The 20,145-nt window shown below is 41.8% G+C and overlaps 1 protein-coding gene across 2 annotated transcripts; it reads left to right on the top strand.

Annotated features, from left to right (window-relative positions):
- Positions 1-57: 57 nt before the first annotated feature.
- atad2 (ATPase family AAA domain containing 2) lies at positions 58-19,459 on the top strand. 2 transcript variants are annotated; one of them, XM_080425339.1, is made up of 30 exons: positions 58-459; positions 1,269-1,420; positions 2,193-2,248; positions 3,156-3,351; positions 3,865-3,952; positions 4,300-4,384; positions 4,840-5,061; positions 5,584-5,704; positions 6,216-6,230; positions 6,948-7,058; positions 7,840-7,948; positions 8,144-8,259; positions 8,809-8,983; positions 9,366-9,454; positions 10,316-10,475; positions 11,362-11,452; positions 11,661-11,838; positions 12,513-12,649; positions 12,748-12,874; positions 13,072-13,258; positions 13,613-13,798; positions 14,246-14,381; positions 14,888-15,084; positions 15,358-15,517; positions 15,824-15,946; positions 16,272-16,436; positions 16,889-17,527; positions 18,086-18,219; positions 18,439-18,567; positions 18,674-19,459. In XM_080425339.1, exons 1-30 carry the CDS (start codon positions 256-258, stop codon positions 18,704-18,706), a joined length of 4,521 nt encoding a protein of 1,506 aa, XP_080281465.1. In that variant the 5' UTR covers positions 58-255; the 3' UTR covers positions 18,707-19,459. The 2 variants fall into 2 exon arrangements, with proteins under 2 accessions (XP_080281465.1, XP_080281466.1); XM_080425340.1 differs by lacking the exon at positions 6,216-6,230.
- The last annotated feature ends 686 nt before the right edge of the window (positions 19,460-20,145 follow it).

Raw genomic sequence — 20,145 nt, forward strand, 5'->3', positions numbered from 1 at the left:
GTTTTATCGACAGATCTATATTTCCAGTCGGAAGCTCACTATAGCTCTGCCACTCAATTTGTGATGACGTTTGTGGCGCCAGAAATCAAGGGGCTGGCGGAATAAGGGTGCTAAGACAGCTGCTGGGTGTTTACCGTTATTATCGGTTATGTTAGCGCCGTCGATGAGCTAGTCCTGTACTGTACATGCAGCTGGCCGTTGGGACACTTTTGATCGTTTCGCTCAGGTCAGGACGGTTTGTTGTGTGGAGTCAAGATGGTGATCCTACGCAGCAGCAGCGGCAGCCACAGTGCCGAGGCTGCGACTCCTAAAAGGAGGGCGGCAGATATGGATACGAGCTCAGAGTTTCTGTCACTGCTTCCCGCGTCGCAGAAAAGGTCCTCCCGGCTCACCCGCTCCTCCCGGAGCCTCAGCCAGGACGACAGCTTCAGTAGCCTCGAAAACAACAGCGCCGTTAACGTGAGTGTAAAACGGGCTTTTGCAATGTGTCATACCGATTGACTGATTTAAGAGCAACTTTATGGGGCTATTTCCTTGCTAACTTGCTAAGCTAACTAGCCAAAATTAGCTGGCCAAATCCCCAATGGTATGGCAAACACTGAACTCCTGACAGAATACACTGAATCTAGACATTGACTCTACCGATCTGAAACTTACACTATGATCTAAGCATCTGTTGGACATTTACCCCCCATGCCCCATCAGAGGAAGTTGTAGGCTACTTTACAAATGTTTTGTTTCTTCTTTAGTGTAGTGTTTCTGCTCAGTGTAGTGTAGACTAGAGCAGGGGTCTTCAACGCTTTTCAGGTCAAGGACCCCTTAGCTGAGAGAGGGATGAAGCAGGGACCCCCACTACATATAGTATAACATTATGTTGCAGATTAAACCTTTTCATAGATAGCTCCAGAGTCCATAGACCTTTTTGTCAGCACTGTCATCATCAGTGTTGGATTCATGTTAATGTGTATTTTCATACACTTAACCACTTAAACATTCAATACTTACAAAACCTCTACTTGGTCTGCTCTCCCCCCCCTACACCAAACCTCTTTGTCGAAAATAGCAGATCTACGAGCTTGTTGTGAGCTTGTAGATCTGCTATTTTCGGCTATTGTCCGCCTCAGAATTTTTTTTGCAATGAATGCAACTTTGAACTTGTATTGTAACGTTACATTGATTAGAGATTCAAGTATTGTGCCTGGATTGAACTATTAAGAGCTAGTTAAACAAATCCTAACCCACCAATTAAAACTATTCATCTGCTTCAGGACCATGCTGATATGAAGGAGGAGGACAGTGGTGTTCGTCATTCTCTGAGGAACAGAGTGCGGCGAGTGCGGCTGGAGGTCTCCTTCTCTGACATGAATGGCACGACCAGCTCCCCCAAGACCGAAGATGAGCCTGAAGGATTCTGCACTAGGTAGCTATGGCCTGTTGCTTTTATCATGTTTTTGTAATGTTTTAACATTACATTTCTCACTATAGCTAGGCCCTACAAAAATGGCAAGATGATGTAGTCTAATCCTTAGTATCCAGATCATCATTATCCTCACAAAGGCTACTACATGCACACGTACACCACATCACATCAGTGATTCTCAACCTTTCACGTAGCCTACCCCCAGTTTTGTATTCTTTAGGTCACAGACCACCATTTCAGTTTGATACGATTTTCATCTCTGGGATCCCAATCTACACTGTGAAATCCTCAGTGTTAATTTAACACTGAGAGTGTACAAAATAAATGTTACCAAATGGACTGTATGGGTCCAATTTGCTTCCAACTCTCTGAGTTATAGACCTCTATATAAGACCTCTAGATAAACTATCAATCATTGAGCCCCTGGAACCCCCTTTTATTGTCATACAAATAATTGCAAATTGAATGAATAAAAAAAAATTTACATCTCTGTTTTGTACCATTCTGTTTGTCTTTTAGGCTCTGTAAACACACATTGCACAGGCAGATATGACAAATAACTTAAATATATTAAGAAATTACTTGATATATTTAATTATTTTATACAAAAAATAGTGGAAATGGCCGATCTACACGCTCAAGTTTCTAGATCTGCTATTTCCGCTATTTTTGAAAAATGTTTGAAAATGCATGACGAACATTTTTCAAACATGGAAGCGACTATGACATAATTGCGATTATCTCAAATAATTGCCTCTTTGTTTTTCTACAGGAAATCCCCCAGGCTGCAGGGAGAGGGGAAAGCATCCCGTGGCAAGCAGCAAGCAGGTAGATGATGGACTTCTTTCTTTTCTCAAGGAGTGGGTAGCTTGATTTATACTCTGCTACGCGTTGTTAGCTTGCAAATCAGTTCCTGTCAGCAAGCGACACCGTCATAATATTGAGTATGAATTAGTAGGGGTGTCACAACATATTGTGCCACGATAAGAAAACGTGACGATATGTATCGTCACTGTATCGCGATATAAGAGGCCATGAGACCCTTTTTGTTATTATTATTTTTCCTGGTGAAAGTTAGAGCAGTTCTTGTGTGTGTGTGTGTGTGTGTGTGTGTGTGTGTGTGTGTGTGTGTGTGTGTGTGGAGAATGTGTGTGTGGAATGATATGTAAGCTTACCATAAACACAGTAATCATTATCATGTCTTCCATCATATTCAAGGGCTTTTGGAGAGAAACTAAACTGACTCCAGTCACTTTGAGTTTAGCACAGCGGAGCTGAGGGAAGTTTACCTACCTACTTCTCTGTGGTAAACTGCCCACAGCTGATGCTTGTTGATGCTCGTTAATGTTACATTTATCAAGCCAATTATGTTTCTGCACGATCAAGTAGGCCTACATCTAATCTAAGATGGCATCAAAGCCAAGGATGTTTACAAGCAACCCTCTATGGTATTATAGATTTTCTTGTTCGAGCTGTAAATAACTAGGCTATACTTGGTTGGTAAAGTCCAGATGACAACATTATGGTTGAGGTAGTGGAATTTGTATGGTAAACTACAGATAACTGGCAACAAATACGTTCCAAGGGTGCACAAAAAATGCTCATCTCCACCTTACATGTACATTTTTATAATTGAATAGATATTAAACAGTTGTTAATGGTATTGAAAGGAGCAAATGGGCTCAGCCTAGCCATGGTTAAATAAAGGTACCATAACAAATATTTTATTTCCCAGATGTATTGGATGCGGTGGAAGGCTCATCCACTCACAAGAGGAGTCGTCTCAGTATGAAAAGCCGAGCGATGGAAGAGGAGGAAGAAGAGGAAGAAGAAGAGGAGGACCACTCAGTGCGACGTAGCTCCAGAAGCACTAGATACAAAGTGCCCTCCCGCCGGAACCAGTCAGTTCTGTATGACAGACTCATTACCAAGTGAGTCCAGGAAAGATAATTCCACTTTGCTACGTTTACTTTTGAGTCAATTGAATGAAATATTTCATACAATGACAAGCATCAACCCAAAAGCAAGAGGAATGTTTTAAAGAGCAATGCACAAAAAATAATAAATATGACATGTCTAATGTGAAATATAATATGATATTGGACATACTCTCACTGTTTGAGAGTAAATCCAGTGTTGGTTCTTAATACAGTAAATGTGTCTAAGTTTGTACGTAGTTCACCTTTATTGTACCAGATACTGTACATTTCATAGGCTGTAATAATAAGTAGTATTGTTGTGTATATAGTATAGCAAGCATTGACCCCAACTTTAAATCTTTATCAGAGAGGAGGGGTCACTGACACAAATGTGGAAAGCCATTATCCTCCTACTGTGTTACATATTATGGTGATTAATGCATCTGTCGGCTCCCCTCTGCATCGCAGACATTCCAATAGATATGGATGATGGTTTATCATTCTGGTTCTCTGCCTCTCTCTCAGCACGGCTGAGGCTGTTCTCCAGAAGATGGACGACATGCAGAAGATGAGACGCAGACTGAGGAGCAGAGACAGGGACACTAAAGAGGAAGTAAGATCAAATCGGTTGTCTCTGTGGTTCATAAAATTCTTCAACCTCATAGAAACGTTTATATTTCACTTCTTAAAGTGACTGGTAGGCTGTTGCCATGCAGGTATAGTTACAGTACAGGCTCTATCAATCAGTGTGATCCCAACCTATAGATATGTGTTGCTACAGATCAGTATTCATTTCCCAGTTGTGTTATCAAGTTACATTAGTCAGTTCATTGTACATGTCTTCTACTCCAGCACCTGTTTTCATGCTGTTGAACTGTGTACACTACAGTATGTATGAGTGTATTCATAGGAATAATCAAACCGATGCACTAAAAACGACCAATAATGTTCTTCCTGAAGTTGGGGATGTACACCAGAGGCAGGAGGCTTAGATCAGCGACGACCGATGAGGAGAGCGAAGAGACCCAGGAGAAGGAGAACCAAGGTGAGATTGAATAACTCCAACTGATCATATTCACACAGTGGAAACATAAAGGTAAAATGGCCGCTGTGTGAATGGTCCATAGAAAGTTTGACATTCTATCGCTTTACGCTTAGTAAAAGAAAACGTGACGTATGCCATTGCTTCTTGATCCAATCTTAAGAGATAGTATTGAGAGTTATATAGTTGTATAGTTCCTTTTCCCTTGGTAATAAATGGTTTACTCATATGTGCCTAGGCAAAAACAAGAACTACTGTACTACTTTTCATGAAACGTAAAACCAATTAAAACTCACTATGAAAGCTAAATTCCACTGAGCATCAATCTAAAAGTATTTGTTGTTGGAGAGAGGAAAGATTAATTCAATAGCAGCTCTCAATATTGCAAATGCTTAACTTGTAAGTACTGGTATCACTCCTCATGTTGGTATTGGATGTTTTTTTATTTTCTTCCAAAGGTGGGGATGAACATGATAAAGATAAGGTGCAGGAGGAAGGAGAACATCATGAGGAGGAGGAGGAAGAGGAGGGGGAGGAGAGAGACGAAGCAGGAGGAGAAGAAGAAGAAGAAGAAGATGATGAAGAAGACGAAGATGGAGAGGATGAAGAAGAAGACCACCAGAAACGCTATGACTTCAGACAGAGGAAGGCTGTGGTGCGCTACCAGGCCCCTCAGGAAGGTATGACTGCCTTATGCCTTATCCCCAATTATCTTTCTATTACTATAAAAAAAATACTAATATGTACTAAAACAACATTTTAAACTAATTAGTAATTTATTCTACTAATAAAAATAGTGAAAATGGCCATTGGCCATTTCTTTTTCCAAAAGTATTAAAAATGCCTAAGATGATTAGGGATAAGGCATAAGGCGCCACGCAAGATATGCCTTATATGCCTCAGCACAAGCTAAGTTGAACGTCCTGTTTTAGAAGCTCTCAATTTAAGTTAACCCTTCCTTCTCTATCCTACTCTCAGGGGATAGAGAATCATATTTAAATCCTTTCCAAATTGTTTTAAAGGTTCTTTATTTATTTTACTATGTGTAAAACAAACCCTGAATCATCCCCAGTATGGCTTAGATTTGACATTGTTTATTTAAACCGTCCTCTGGTACGGCTTAGATTTGATGTTGTTTGAACCGTCCCTGGTATGGTTCATATTGGTTGCAAAGGGTCGGTAATGTATGTCTCCCCTCTCAGAGCCCAGAGAGCCGAGGAAGAGCCGCATGTACCTCAAGGGCCACCCGTCCCCAACCAGACGGAGATTTAGCTTCAGCTCCACTGCCCCTAGGAGCCCCTACAACAGAAGGAGAAGCAACCGGTTAGTATAATAGCCCATCCTTTGTCATCAACTCTTGGGCCACAATGCCTACCCAGCCTGTGCCACAATGAAGCACTACAATATTAAATGTTTGTTCTTTGATATTCAAAATAGATTTTGAATACCAAACTTTTTCCTTTGTCTGAATTCATATCTGGACCGCAATTTTTCTTATCTCCTAAACAAAATAAAATGTGTATGCAAAGGAAGTCTTTGCTTCACTGTTTAAGAAAATTGAAAAAAACGATGTGCTACAAATTAACTGTATCTAACAATATGCTATCTAGGACAACGAAGTAATCAACATAAGTGGCATCCATCTCAATAAGTTCAGACGTGTTTATTAATATAACTAACCAACTAGTGAACCACAGTACCCCCCCGCCCAAGTAAATAAATAATAAAACATTATAGGCTGTATGTCTATTGCAAGATATCATTGCATGTCCATTCCTTCATTTCTTTATTCTCTGTCCTTTTTCTGATTTTCTTCCCCTCCCTGCATCCTCAGGAGTAGCTCTGAGAGGTAAGACCACTGTCCCTACTGCTGTTTGGTCATTGGGATCACTGTGTACCTCTTTTGGGTGCTGTCTGTCTGTCTGTACTCACACTCTACTTAAACTGGCGTACATTGAAAAATAGTCAATATTCTATTCATATTCTATTTCCACATTCCACATTATGCTCTATGAGTCTGCAATAAATTGCCTTCTCCTAGTCATTTATTTTTCTGCATATGTTTTAAAATATTCCTCCTATGTAATCATGTATGAAAAACTGGGGTGCCTTAGATTTGTATTCATTATTATTATTATTATACTTGAAGTGTGTTTTGTGTGATTGGTATTGCCAAGTGATCACATCACCTACAATAGGAGATGTGATCAAGTCAGAGTTGCCATTTTGCCGAGATCTCTCGTCTGTGATTTCTTTTTCTTTTTTGGGGGGATCACTCCTGTGATGGTGATAACTGATTCCCTCTGTGTGAATGCAATAATTTTGTAGTTGTGTGTGTGAATACCGATTTGATGTATTTGAGCAATAATCAGCAGAATGTTTGGGTCGTTTAAATTTAGAGTGTGAGCCTAGATTTAAAAGTATTTGTACTTGTTTTGTTCTTCCCCTCTTTAGTCAGTTCACCCTGTTTGTAGAGTTGTAGATAAAAACAGATAAGATAACAGAATGCTTAATTTCTTTTTTCAAGAAATTATGCCATTATATCTTTGGTGTTTTATTCTTTCAGAAGGAGGCATGCCATCCACAGCAGTGACTCCACCTCCTCTTCCTCATCCTCCTCAGACGAGGAGAAGTTCCAGAGACGGAGGAGTAAAAACAGGAGTAGGCCTGTCAACAGGTTAGGACTGTTCTATAATACCTACTACACACTCACTCACTCACTCACTCACTGTCAAGGTTCGGTGGCTTGAAGATGAAGCTCTTTATTTTGCTTCGAAGATTTGTATCCAAATGTGTACAGTGTTAACTCATTGAGTGCCATTGACGTGTTTCACGTGTTTTACCGCAATGGCGCAACGTGCCAATGACGTGTTAAAAAAAAAAAAACGTTCAGAACCCAAGATATCATCATTTGAGGATTTGCTGCTCCATTCACTTCTTGTTTAACTTATTAATGAAAAAGGTTGTATCTCGGCTCCTGAGCACTTATGTATTTTTGGCCCAGACATGTTATTTTCAAAGGCAGACAATTAATGTCAACAAGGTCGCGATGACCTCGTTGACATTTGTGAAACCACACAGTGCAACCCTCAGTGATTAGCACCCATCAGGGGATCGATTATACTGGAGATAAATATTCTGTGACTACTTGAAAAAGTAAATTTAAAAATTGCTGGCACAGTACACACACTTTTTTTATTTCATTGGTACTGAATGAGTTAATATGCACCTGCAATAGTTAGGGGTACATTTGACTACATTAGTCAGCACAAATTAAATGAAAGAAATGACATGCACCACAGTATTCACAGCAGATTCCCATACATACTGTGCTAGTTCATTGCAACTAGTGATTTGTCCAAAATGGGCTCTCTGAATATGTTGTCGGTTACAAAGAATTACAGTTGCCTGTAAAATCCTTATATCTTTTGACCATTAATTACTGATGTTTTCCCCAGATGTCTACCTATGAATCTGGTGAAAGAGGACCTGCTCGGCATCCACAAGGACAGGATGAAAATAGGAGCCAGCCTAGCTGATGTTGACCCCATGCAAATAGACAAGACGGTAGGTAGCATTGACATATGAGAGAATTGAGCTAATCAGGGAACCCATATGAATAGGGAAACATGATAGACATGTTACTGATCGATGGATGCATTGGACCAGAGATAAATTATGTCATGCTGTCACTGTGTTATCTGCTTTATTACTGCCGTGTTGAGGCTGTGAGTAGAAGTGATGGTGTATTTGTGCTTCTAGGTGTGTTTTGACAGCATCGGTGGTCTGAGCAGACACATCTCGTCATTGAAGGAGATGGTGGTCTTTCCTCTCCTCTACCCAGAAGTCTTTGAGAGGTTCAGGATACAACCACCCAGGTAAATAACTTGTGTGCAACAAGTGGGTGTTTGTGCGTTTGCATAATGATGGGCATTATGTGTTTGTTCTTTGAAAGCTTTGCCATGCAACCATCAAAGTAATCCTGGTGTGTGTGTATGGGTCTGTTTGTATGGCAATGATATAATAGTGTTCTAGCCAACTAAATCGGTTTGTAATCTACCAGAATATTTTGATTGCATGTCTGTCCTCTATCATCCTCTTACACAAGGACCTGTTTAATCAAGAGTTCCACATCTACAGTACCTTCTGTCTCCTATCTTCTTCTCTCATGTATTAGTTGAGCCATGCAAAAAATGCCTGACACTATTGTATTGAGCGTCTGTGTAAGCATGTCACTCTGTACTAGTCCACCAGAGAGGGTGTTGGAAAAAGCCAACAAACATGCAGCTCAACTATGCACACCTCTATGTTGCCTTGTTCTTCAGTCCTGAAGCCAGCTATCTAGTCTGTGGGCTGCATAATACAGTAGCTATGCTATGATTCTCTAACTAAGATCGGTCCAAAGTAACATTTGTCTTCACCTCCAGGGGCTGTCTATTCTACGGTCCTCCGGGGACAGGGAAGACCCTGGTGGCCAGAGCCCTGTCTAATGAGTGCAGTCAAGGACAGAGGAAGGTGTCGTTCTTCATGAGGAAAGGAGCTGACTGCCTCAGTAAATGGGTTGGGGAGTCAGAGAGACAGTTGCGCCTATTGTTTGACCAGGTAAATCATCATTCTTGAAACGTACACCATGCTGACAAAGGATGTTGGCACACACACACAAGAATTTGCAGTTCTTTCCACACCTGTTTGATTCTATAACACATTCATGTTTTTCTGCTTCCTCACTACTTCCTACTGCCTTATTTTAGGTTGCCTCCCTGACAACATCCCTAACTTGCTCAATAATTAACTTAACAGCAACCATAAATAACGATTATATAGATCATGAAACCTAATATGTATACCTCTATGTTTTCACCAACTCGCATGCCTTTGATTCCATGAGGAATCCTCCTTTTTCGCTGCAGAATATATAATAATATAACAATAAATCTGTGGAAGACATTTGAATTTGGTTTAATTTGTGTTTAATTCCTCTCAGGCATACCAGATGCGTCCATCCATTATCTTCTTTGATGAGATTGATGGTTTGGCTCCAGTCAGGTCCAGTCGACAGGACCAGATCCACAGGTGAGCAGGGCTGGCCCCGAAGCCATTTTTTTAGGTGATGGACTTTCTGTGGTGTTTTCGAACAAATGTTCGAACCTTCTTTTAGCCCTGCCCTGTCATTAGCAACACTGCTAGCGATGCTAAGCTACTAACTAGCACCACCTGCATTCTGTGCTAAATCGTAGAATGACGTTCAATTATTCCATGTTCAGTTATTCCACTTCTGTACTTATTCGATTTCATCTGCCAACCACTCCAAGATATATACCTGAACATGAAACCTAAACTTGGTGAGGGTATACCAGAGAGTCCATTAAGGGCAATAAGTCATATTATGTTATGGGTTCAGGAAATCTTGTTAGAATGCTGTTTCTGTCGGATTTTGTGTTTGGATACCAAAAATTATAATCATATAGAAAACCCTGGGTCAGGCTTTATACAGTACGTTGTTCATATACATTGGACTTAATTAACTATCTCTGAAGTCAGACCAAATAACATTAATCTGTGGCTATGGATGGTATATTCTGTAATCTAGATAAACTGCCTGGGGTGCTGAAAAGTGGTGCTTTAGCAGCCTGTCAAATTCAGTGTGTCCTTTTCAGTGGGCATCACTGGCCAAAAGGGCTGCCACAGGAACTGTAGTTCATGGGCCCCACCTCCTGTCATGGTGGACGCTGGGGATAAAATGCACTACAGACAACATTGTGTATAAAAAAAGACAAGATCCATGAGAAGGAAATGTAATATGTTGTTTTTCTGGGATATTAAAACAAAAATGGTAGCAAGAGAAGTGACAGCAACATGGTGCGTTTGGTTGAGGATGTTATAATGATTTATGTTGCTAATGTCATGTCGTTTTCTGTGTTTGTGTCTATTTAGCTCCATCGTGTCTACTCTCCTGGCTCTTATGGACGGTCTGGACAGTAGAGGAGAGGTTGTGGTGATAGGAGCCACTAACCGACTCGACTCCATCGATCCAGCTCTTCGACGACCAGGGCGCTTTGACAGAGAGTTCCTCTTTGGACTGCCGGACAGAGAGGTCAGATTCCAAGCTAGGAATGATAGTTGTTAATCTTATCAAACCTTGCCCCAAAACTGCTCAAGTGGAGCTGCTCAGTGGCCTACAGTATAACTATGGTTATATAACTATGGCTGTACTGGGAAGCTCCCAGGTGTGAACGTATGTAACTCTGTGAGTATGTATAAAGGATTAAAATATTATTATAGCAATTAAATGTTAACATCCCTAATTCCAAGCAAATGCTGTTTGACACTATAGTCTTTATAGCAGAGACCAAACCTTCCCTTTTACAGAGTTCAGCCAGGGGGACACATTTCAGCTATGATGATGTTACGCCTCTAGATTTGACTAGAATTATTGCATAGTATTTATTTATATTCAGCACCTTTTAGTAGTAGCAATCTGTTAACTATCTGGATATAGGGCCACTTAACAGATTTTTTATCTGTGTCCTCTAGCTTGTTTTAGGTTGGGTCAAGTTATTCTTGAATTGAAACATGGCTATGGATGGTATATTCTGTAATCTAGATAGGGGTGCTGAAAAGTGGTGCTTTAGCAGCTTGTCAAATTCAGTGTGTCCTTTTCAGTGGGCATCACTGGCCAAAAGGGCTGCCACAGGAACTGTAGTTCATGGGCCCCACCTCCTGTCATGGTGGACACTGGGGATAAAATGTACTACAGACAACATTGTGTATAAAAAAAGACAGGATCCATGTGAAGGAAATGTTGTTTTTCTGGGATATTGAAATAAAAAATAGTAGCTAGAGAAGTGACAGCAACATGGTACGTTTGGTTGAGGATGTTAATGATCAGCTCATGAACAAGATTTATGTTGCTAATGTTGTGACTTATGATAAATGTTATTACATTATTTAACCAATGGAAACACTGTGTTATATTTTAGGCAAGGAAGGACATTCTGATAATCCACACCAGACAGTGGACCCCTCAACCCTCTGATGCTTTCTTGGAGGAATTGGCAGACAAGTGTGTTGGTATGCGCACCTGCACCTGAAGACGCATACAAACAATATTTCATACAGTACATGTTAAAGACCTTGTAGTATTTGTTTAAATTAGTAGTATTTATTATTTACATACAGTGTGTGTGTGTGTGTGTGTGTGTGTGTGCATCACTTGGAGGTAGAAAAGACAAATCCTCACACCTGGTAAAAGTAGCCTGTGTCAATCCTCTCTTGTAAGGTTATTGTGGGGCTGACATCAAGGCAGTGTGTTCTGAGGCTGCTCTGTGTGCCCTGCGACGTCGATACCCCCAGATCTATTCCTCCTCAGAGAAACTAGTCCTGGACGTTAACTCCATTGCCATCGGCAGCAGAGACTTCATGTGTGCTATGGCCAAGATGGTGCCTGCAGCCCACAGGTACGACCAACAACTATTAACACATTCCATGCCAGAGTTTAATCTCATAATGTACTCACCAGTGCCAGCGTTTTATTGTTGTTTTTTTGTTTTTTTCATGTCGCCACAGACCTCGCTAAATAAGTTAAAAGTGCGCGTTCATTTGGTTCTAAACACACAGCGGATCTGTGAGAAACGGCCAGCGAAAATAGTTTCCAAATCCGTGCCGCCATCTTGAAGATACAGCAGATCAACGCTAAACAGTGATCAGCGAGGAGAAAAACAACAACCGAGAAAATCGAGTTTTAAACAGGATCCCAGACAGGAAGCGGATACGATCGAAAAAAACGGAAACCGAATAATTCTGTTTCCGACCGGAAACGGAAATGGATCAAAAAAATTCGGAAAGTGCACCTGGGGCAATTTCAATGGGAATCGGCGGTTCGCGTAGATCTACGCGACTGGCACGCTGCGGCTTTAAATAGGTTCGCGTAGATCTACGCGACTGGCATTCAATGTGTTAATAATTAGTTAATCTGACTATTTTTGTCCCTCACTTTTTTTTTTATCCCATCTAATGTCTACGTAAAATTGTTTTAGGTCCTGAACTCCTGATGCATGTGTGTTCGTAGCAAATGCGTGTGATTCTGTATGTAATCCTAATTAACATGCATATTGTTTCTTTTGATTCGTAGAGCTGTGGTGTCACCAGCCAAGGCCCTCATACCTGCCATTCGTCCTCTGCTCAGCACAGCTCTGCAGAACCTTCTAGACACAGTGAGAAGACTGTTCCCACATGCTGAGCAGGGGTTAAAGACTAAGAGGGACCCAGGTAGGGTAGAGTTCATTCTATTCCCTTCCCTCTCTCCCTTTTAGCCTGAGTTATACTTATTTGGGTGCGGGTGTTGAAGGTTGCGTATGCGTTTCCAGATTTGCCTCGTGGGGTATTTGAGGATGATCTGATGTTCAGTGAAGATGAAGATTCAGTGGTTTGCACCAATGGCCTCCCTTCTCAGCCCAAAGCGCCTGGTTCAGGAGGACTCCTCAATTTCAACAGGTTGGTTCATATGGCTTCATATCAAAGGATATATTAACCAAACATTTTTATGGTTTTGACAGTTCCTCTTTTTAGACATATGTTTTCTTTTACCCGTGTCTGTATTTGCCTTCGCCCCAGTACTGTCCTGACCAGCCGGCTCCTAATTACGTCTCCTCAACCTGTCTCACTCTCTGCATGTCCTCTCCCTCCTCCAGGAGTGTGTTGAGTCAGCCCACCTCCTACCGTCCCCGCTTGTTGTTGGAAGGCACACCAGGCTCTGGGCAGAGCTCCCACCTGGCCCCTGCTCTGCTGCACGCCCTGGAGAAATTCACTGTTTACACTCTGGACATGGCTGTGCTGTTTGGAGCCAGCGCCACTGCACCAGAGGAGACCTGCGCTCAGGTAAAAGACTGTTCCTCTGTATAAGCTAAGGGGGAAATCTGTGTCCCTGTAATCTAGATGAACTGCATGGGGTTGCTGAAAATATGGTGCTTTAGCAGCATTGTCAAATTCAGTGTGTCCTTCTCAGTGGGCGTCACTGGCCAAAAGGGCTGCCACAGGAACTGTAGTTCATGGGCCCCACCTCCTGTCATGGTGGACGCTGGGGATAAAATGTACTACAGACAACATTGTGTATATAAAAAAAGACAAGATCCATGAGAAGGAAAAGTAATATGTTGTTTTTCTGGGATATTAAAATGAAAAGGCAATTTAACGTAACCTCACACAAAATCTTGGTCATGTGTCCCATTGTAGGTGTTTGTTGAAGCCAAGCGTACCTCTCCCAGTATCCTATATATCCCTCATGTTGGACAGTGGTGGGAGACAGTGGGTTCTACACTGAGAGCCACCTTTCTCAGCTTGCTCAACTCAATCCCTGCCTTCTCTCCCATACTACTCCTGGCTACCTGTAACCTGCCTTATGACCAACTCAGTGTAGAGGTACGCAGACTACGCACGCACACACACACGCACACGCACACGCACACGCACACACACAATTGCAGTGGTCTGGACTGACCAGTTGCATACGTGGTGCTTTAGCAGCCTGTCAAATTCAGTGTGTCCTTTACAGTGGGCGTCACTGGCCAAAGGGCTGCCACATGAACTGTAGTTCATGGGCCCCACCTCCTGTCATGGTGGACGCTGGGGATAAAATGTACTACAGACAACATTGTGTATATAAAAGACAAGATCCATGAGAAGGAAAAATAATGTTGTTTTTCTGGGATATTAAAATAAAACTGAGAGCCACCTTCAAAATGATTACTATCAGAATATAGATCTTTAACCTTTTACAAAATACTTTTTGTTGTGACCAAAAATATCACTTAGCCTACCCTGAAGATTTCTAATCATTGTCAATGTTTGTGACACCACTGTCCCCAGGTGCAGGAGCTGTTCCGTGTGGAGTACGGGGAAGTGTTTCGTGTCCAGGTTCCTACCAGCAGAGAGAGGAGGAACTTTTTTGAAGACCTGATCCTAAACCAGGCTGCCAAGGCCCCCGTCTCTAAGAAGAAAGCTGGTGAGAATTAAACTACCCATGTGAAATTGGTGTGGATGGATAGATGTTGCAGTGTGCCTTTTTGGAACGGAGTCTTTGATTCCAGTGTCAAAGGAAGGAGCTAATTTACACCAACCTAGTATTGAATCATTGAATATTGCCTCTCATGGCTCAATATTACAGCATCCCCTTGTTTGTCAATTTTCACTCCTTTGTGTTTCCCTGGGGAATGTAAACATAGGAGTGTGAGAGGAAACAAATCCACGAAAATCAGGGAATCAAGCCTAGTGTCAACTCCTCAGTTCATGTTAACAGTTGATAAATCCTAGTATACACTGACTATCCATTCACCCACTGATGCACCCTGTGTGTGTTCTTATGGCGTGGCTCTGCAGAAGGCTGGCCATCTACGTATAAGAGGCTAGGGGTGTCTGTCTGTATGTCTTGTCTGTCTGTCCAGAGCTCATCTCGCAAACCGCTAGACCGAACAGCGTCAAATCTTTAACTATACTCTTCTCCTACCTTAGTGATTCAAGCATTGGAGGTGCTCCCTGTGGCCCCACCAGCGCCTCCCCGTCAACTGACAGAGACGGAGGTACAGCGCCTGGAGGAGCAGGAGGAAGACACTCTCAGGGAGCTCCGCCTCTTTTTGCGTGACGTCACCAACCGCCTGTCCCAGGACAAGCGCTTCAAGGCCTTTACAAAACCTGTAGCTCTGGAAGAGGTATAATTCTATTATTTGCCTTTACCCACTTCGTTATTATATAGTGTAGACATTGCTGATGATTATTTAGAAAAACCCAGCTCAATGCATACATATTTTGGGAAAGCACATCAATGGTTATCCCTGCAATATCGATATTCTCTTAAAAGTATTGACAGTGATATTTGATTTTGTCCATCTGAAAACCTTTTTCAGATGGCACACAGCTTTCGGTCTTTTTTGTTGTTGTCAAGTCACTGTGACAAAGACTTTATATTTGCTGTCTTACTTTAGGTCCCAGACTATGCTGTGGTGATTAAGCAGCCTATGGACCTGTCGACCGTCATGGCCCGGATAGACCTCCATCAGTATGGGACGGCTAATGAGTACCGCTATGATGTTGATCTCATCTGGCAGAATGCCCTGGAGTACAACCCTGACAGAGACCCCTCAGGTAAACTAATACACATATACACACCTTTTGAGCTATGTATTACCTGTAGAGGGCACAGCAAATCCCAACACACACACACACACACACACACACACACACACACACACACACACACACACACACTCTGATCACCAACAGTTAGAACTTATAGGTCAGGCATTGTTTTTGTTCATTTCTGGATGGTGAAATGAATATTAAAAGGACATAAAATAACCTTGCCTTGTGTTTTAACCCACACTGAAGGATAAAGGAATACAGAACCTTATTTCATTGCATCTTATCTCTGTGTTTGTGTGTTCTCTCTAGATCGTCAGATCCGCCACAGGGCGTGTGCTTTAAAGGACACAGTCCACGCCATCATCAGAGATGAACTGGATGAAGATTTTGAGAAGATCTGTGTGGAAATTAAGGAGTCACGCAGCAAAAGAGGTACGTTTGTGTGTTTTAAACAAAACCGTGTAATTTGCAAACACTATATTCAACAAAAGCATTTCTGCTCCCTTCCCTTGATACCATTCTTTTTAATACAAGGTTGTCCACATGATACTCATTCTAATTTTTTTTCTTTTACAAAATAATATTTTTTAAATGTGATTCTGTCCAATATTTTCACAAAGACAAAGTGGTCCCTGCATTAGTACTACAGTTTCTTATTATACAAGGTATCTTCAGGCAAGCAAAGAAGCAGGCTCATCACCTACAGTTGTGAGTTCACACGGTTAAGTTTGTCCCTCTGTCTGTCTGTCTGTGTCAGGTGGTTGCTCCACCTTGCGGTATGCTCCTTCCTTCTACCACGTCCTTCCCAAGCAACCTACTGCTGAGGCTAAAAGCAGCAATGTTGCCCCTTCAAAAGAGTCAACTGGAGCCACTACTACAGCTCCACCTGCTGCACCTGCTGTGCATACACCCAAACATTCAGGTTTGTATTATAGCACTGATTGGGACATGTCATATTTAACCACTTAATCGTACAATGCAGTGCGATGCAACGTGTTGTGAGGTTGCTATTCTTGAAAGGTTTTACATATAATGACATGGCCAAAATAGGGACACCAGGTTGAAAGTGTTTAATGGAGGTTTTGTATTTTGTATTTCCTTGCCTTTTAGTGTTATGTTCCGACTAAATGTGTTTAGCTACATTGGGTTGCCATCTTACCAGCTCTCTCCTTTGCCCTGATGTTATACAGGTCATTGATTGTTGGTAGCTGAAACAGTACTAAGTAACCTGCTATAGACTCTACTTCTTCTGCCAGTACAGTCTGAAATTCACAGACTATATCAAATCACGATTTGGAAAGGGACCCATGAAATCTCTGTTAAATCTTTCCCTTAGAGTTTCCTTTAACTTTCCTTTCCTCTTTTTCCATCCAGCCCAGAAGAAGAGGAGACGAAAGAGTCGCTGGGCCACCGGCCTCTGTCCTAGGAAAAAGACGTGCTCCTCTCCTCAAGTCTCCAAAGACGAATCGCACTTACTCGAGTCTGACGAGAAAGAGGAGGAGACTGAACATGAGGAGGAGGGTGGGAAGGGAGGAGTAGACACTGCAGAGGGGACTGGAGGAGATGAGAAGCAGTCAGGACTTGACACAGCTCAGGACGTTTGTGGAAGTGCTCAGGAAGAACAGGGCAACAAGGAAGAACCTGCAGGAAAGGAGATGAGGCAAGTTGGTGAGGAGGTCATTGAACAGAACGACGACACCAGATCCAAAAATGATGACCAGGTGAATGCCGCTATAGAACCGGCAGATGAAGCCAGCTCGAACCCACCAGAGGAGTCGAACCCAAATGGCAAGCCCCCACCAGAAGGAGGGGCACAAGACAGTGGGGAATTTGCTGGCAGTTGCAGGAGCACTGAAGCAACAACCACTGTCGAGGTGTCGGAGCAGAACAGCCAGGAGGAGGTTATGGAGGTGGAAGGAGCTGAGGGCAGCGGTTCACCTCAGGCTAAGAGCAAGGAGTCTGGACAGACCAGCAACAAAGAAGCTGAACAAATGGACGAGGACACCGGGGCAGGTTAGTGTTACACACAAGATGAAAGCTGTAAATGCATCCATGTTGTCATGTTCAAATTTCATAATTGGCAAAAGAGTATAAGTTGGTGGTGGTACTAATCGACTCGTTGAGTGATTTTCTGTTGATCCCTGGTTGATGGTGTGGCGTAACAAAAAAAAGTATGTTTGTCGCTTGGACTTGGAGCGAAGCATGTACGTTCTCTGGACAAGTCCGGATTTGTATTTAAACCATTATATTACATAAGCGTATTAAACTGAGAATAAGATATAAGTATGAGTCATTCATTGGATCTGGCAAGAGTGCATTTCTCAGCAACAAGAAAAGAGATGTCTGAATTAAGTTTGTCAAATTAAAAAAAGATATATTTTTTGAGTTTTTTTAAGGAATATTCAAACCTAATGTTTTGGCCAATTTTGACAGCCATAGCCAAATTCAGTAATGGGATGACTGTTTTCAATACGAGACATCTTACTAACTGGATGTTTTGAGGTGTGTCCTTTGATGGTAGAATCATGATATATACGTATATTATAAATGCGCTTTTGTGTCCCATTTCAGAGCACGGCGTGAGGCGAATGACACGAGGTCTGAAAAACGCTGTGCAACAGAAGCAAATGATTGATGTGGACCAAGCTCTACAGATCCTGGACCAAAAAACTCCTCCACTGGTACTAGACCGAGACAAACTAAAGGTATGGGACACTGTAAGCCCACACTAAGCTAGGATATTTGTAACCTGATTTTATAGAGGGCCTAGCAAAGACAGGCGCTGAGTCAAACATACCCATCTGACTCAACCTTCTCTGAACCCTGTTCTCCAAGTTTTGTTGGGCAGAAGGTTTTGAACTTAATTTGCAGGCTAAAAATATTGTCTCTCTCTCCGTGTCTTCGTTTTGTTCTCTCATTTCCAGGAACTGTTGGAGAAAACAGTGACTAAGACTGAAGCCTATGAGGTCTATCAGTTGGAGAAACTGTATGCGCTGCTCTGTCAGAGCATATATAGACACAGACGAGACTACAACAAGACTGCACTATTACAGGTCAGGAATGGGTGCTGAACAAATGGAAGGATATTTGGTTTGAATTGCACTGAATTTTAATGTTTTACCTGGGCTTGTTCTCTGACCGTAATTTTATTTTTAACAGGAGATGGAGCAAGAGATTGAAGACTTCTGCTGAGGAGCTTATTTAGGAACAGCGTGACCAGTTTTAAGGGTTACTTGCCATCATGTCAATGGAGTAAAAAGAAAAAATACCAGTTCTATTTTCATAGAAATATACAGATTGTACTATTTGTGTATTTAATTAGTTCTTTGTAAAAACTAAAACAAAAAAAAGAAGAAAATAGTGATATACTGTAGGAAGCTCTTTGAATGCAGCAAAAATATGAGTGTTATTGAGGTAGTGTACAGAGTTCAAGTGTCATTTTAAAATGAATCCAGGAACATGTCAGCATCATGTCCTCTCCGGTCTACCTGGAGCGGAGAAAAAAAAACATAATACTGTACAAGGTTAGTGGGTAAACTCGACGTACATGTTTGTTTATGTTAGTGTTAGGTTATGTTGGGTTAAAGGATATACAGTTATAGGAGTGTGCTTCGATAGCGATAACATTTCAGTGTAACAGTGGTGGAAAGCCTTATGGTGGAACATTCGGGATGAGTAGCAAATCTGCATGAGGAATAACACAATGTTGCTTTTGCTGCTTGTAATCATGATGACAGCCTACTGTGTTCCTGGCTTTTAAAGTGCTGCTTAAACTCTGTGCATTACCTACTAATACATATTTTTGCTGCATTTGAGGAGCTTCCTACTTCGTTGCTACTTAATTATTTGGGGCCTGTTGAGAAGCCCTTCCTCCACTGTTTTTTGTGGTCATTAGTCATTTGTATACATGTTCGCTTTTATTTAAATAAAAATGATTTCCCATTTCCTGACCTGTGCTTGTTTTGTGCCAATAAAGTGTTACGTTGTCTCAGAGGATGAAGCCACCTATGGGCCTGTTTGATCTGTAAGTAATTTAAAAGCAGTTTACCTAATTCTGCCAAGAAGAAAATGACAATTAGTCAGTGGTTTTGTTCTCCAACCAGAATTGTCCTTGTCTGGTGTATGTATGGTGTAACTTGTCTACTTTTTATTCTCCTTTGTCCTTGAACGTAGAAACGATGAGACATGCTCCAAAATGCCCTGTGCTCAGTGCTGTGCTGCCCAGCTGGTAGCACTGGCAGCATTGAGGTTTGGGGGCTGCAAAACCTTTTGAATATCACTCACCCTCTATTAACTGATAATGAAAGCGCCCTTTGGTATTGGCCAGTGGTGTGTTCAACCGTGTTAAGCTGTATACGCCGTATACAGTGCAGATTTTTTTTGGGGAAAAGCGTATACAGTCTAATAACCATTTCATCCATTGAAAACGCGATAGCATGTCGTGCAGGGAATAATTATCGTATACCCTCCGAAAAAACCTAGAACACACCACTGGTATTGGCATGTAAACAGTAATCTTGACGATATTGAGTAGTTCTCTGATGCTCTGCATTGATTGGTTGATTACTTTATTAGTCAGAAATGTAAACTACGTGGTAGGGTTGTAGTACTCGAGACCGGTCTCGAGACCG

This window comes from Gymnoscopelus braueri (genome assembly GCF_963280865.1).
Source record: "Gymnoscopelus braueri genome assembly, chromosome: 4".
Taxonomy (NCBI): domain Eukaryota; kingdom Metazoa; phylum Chordata; class Actinopteri; order Myctophiformes; family Myctophidae; genus Gymnoscopelus; species Gymnoscopelus braueri.

Bases quoted from the DNA above. Each gene is read 5' to 3' on its own strand.
- atad2 (XM_080425339.1), top strand. From the start codon at position 256: ATGGTGATCCTACGCAGCAGCAGCGGCAGCCACAGTGCCGAGGCTGCG. The intron at 1,421-2,192 runs GTAGCTATGGCC...GTTTTTCTACAG, and splicing joins CCTGAAGGATTCTGCACTAG to GAAATCCCCCAGGCTGCAGG. The intron at 18,568-18,673 runs GTCAGGAATGGG...TATTTTTAACAG, and splicing joins ACAAGACTGCACTATTACAG to GAGATGGAGCAAGAGATTGA.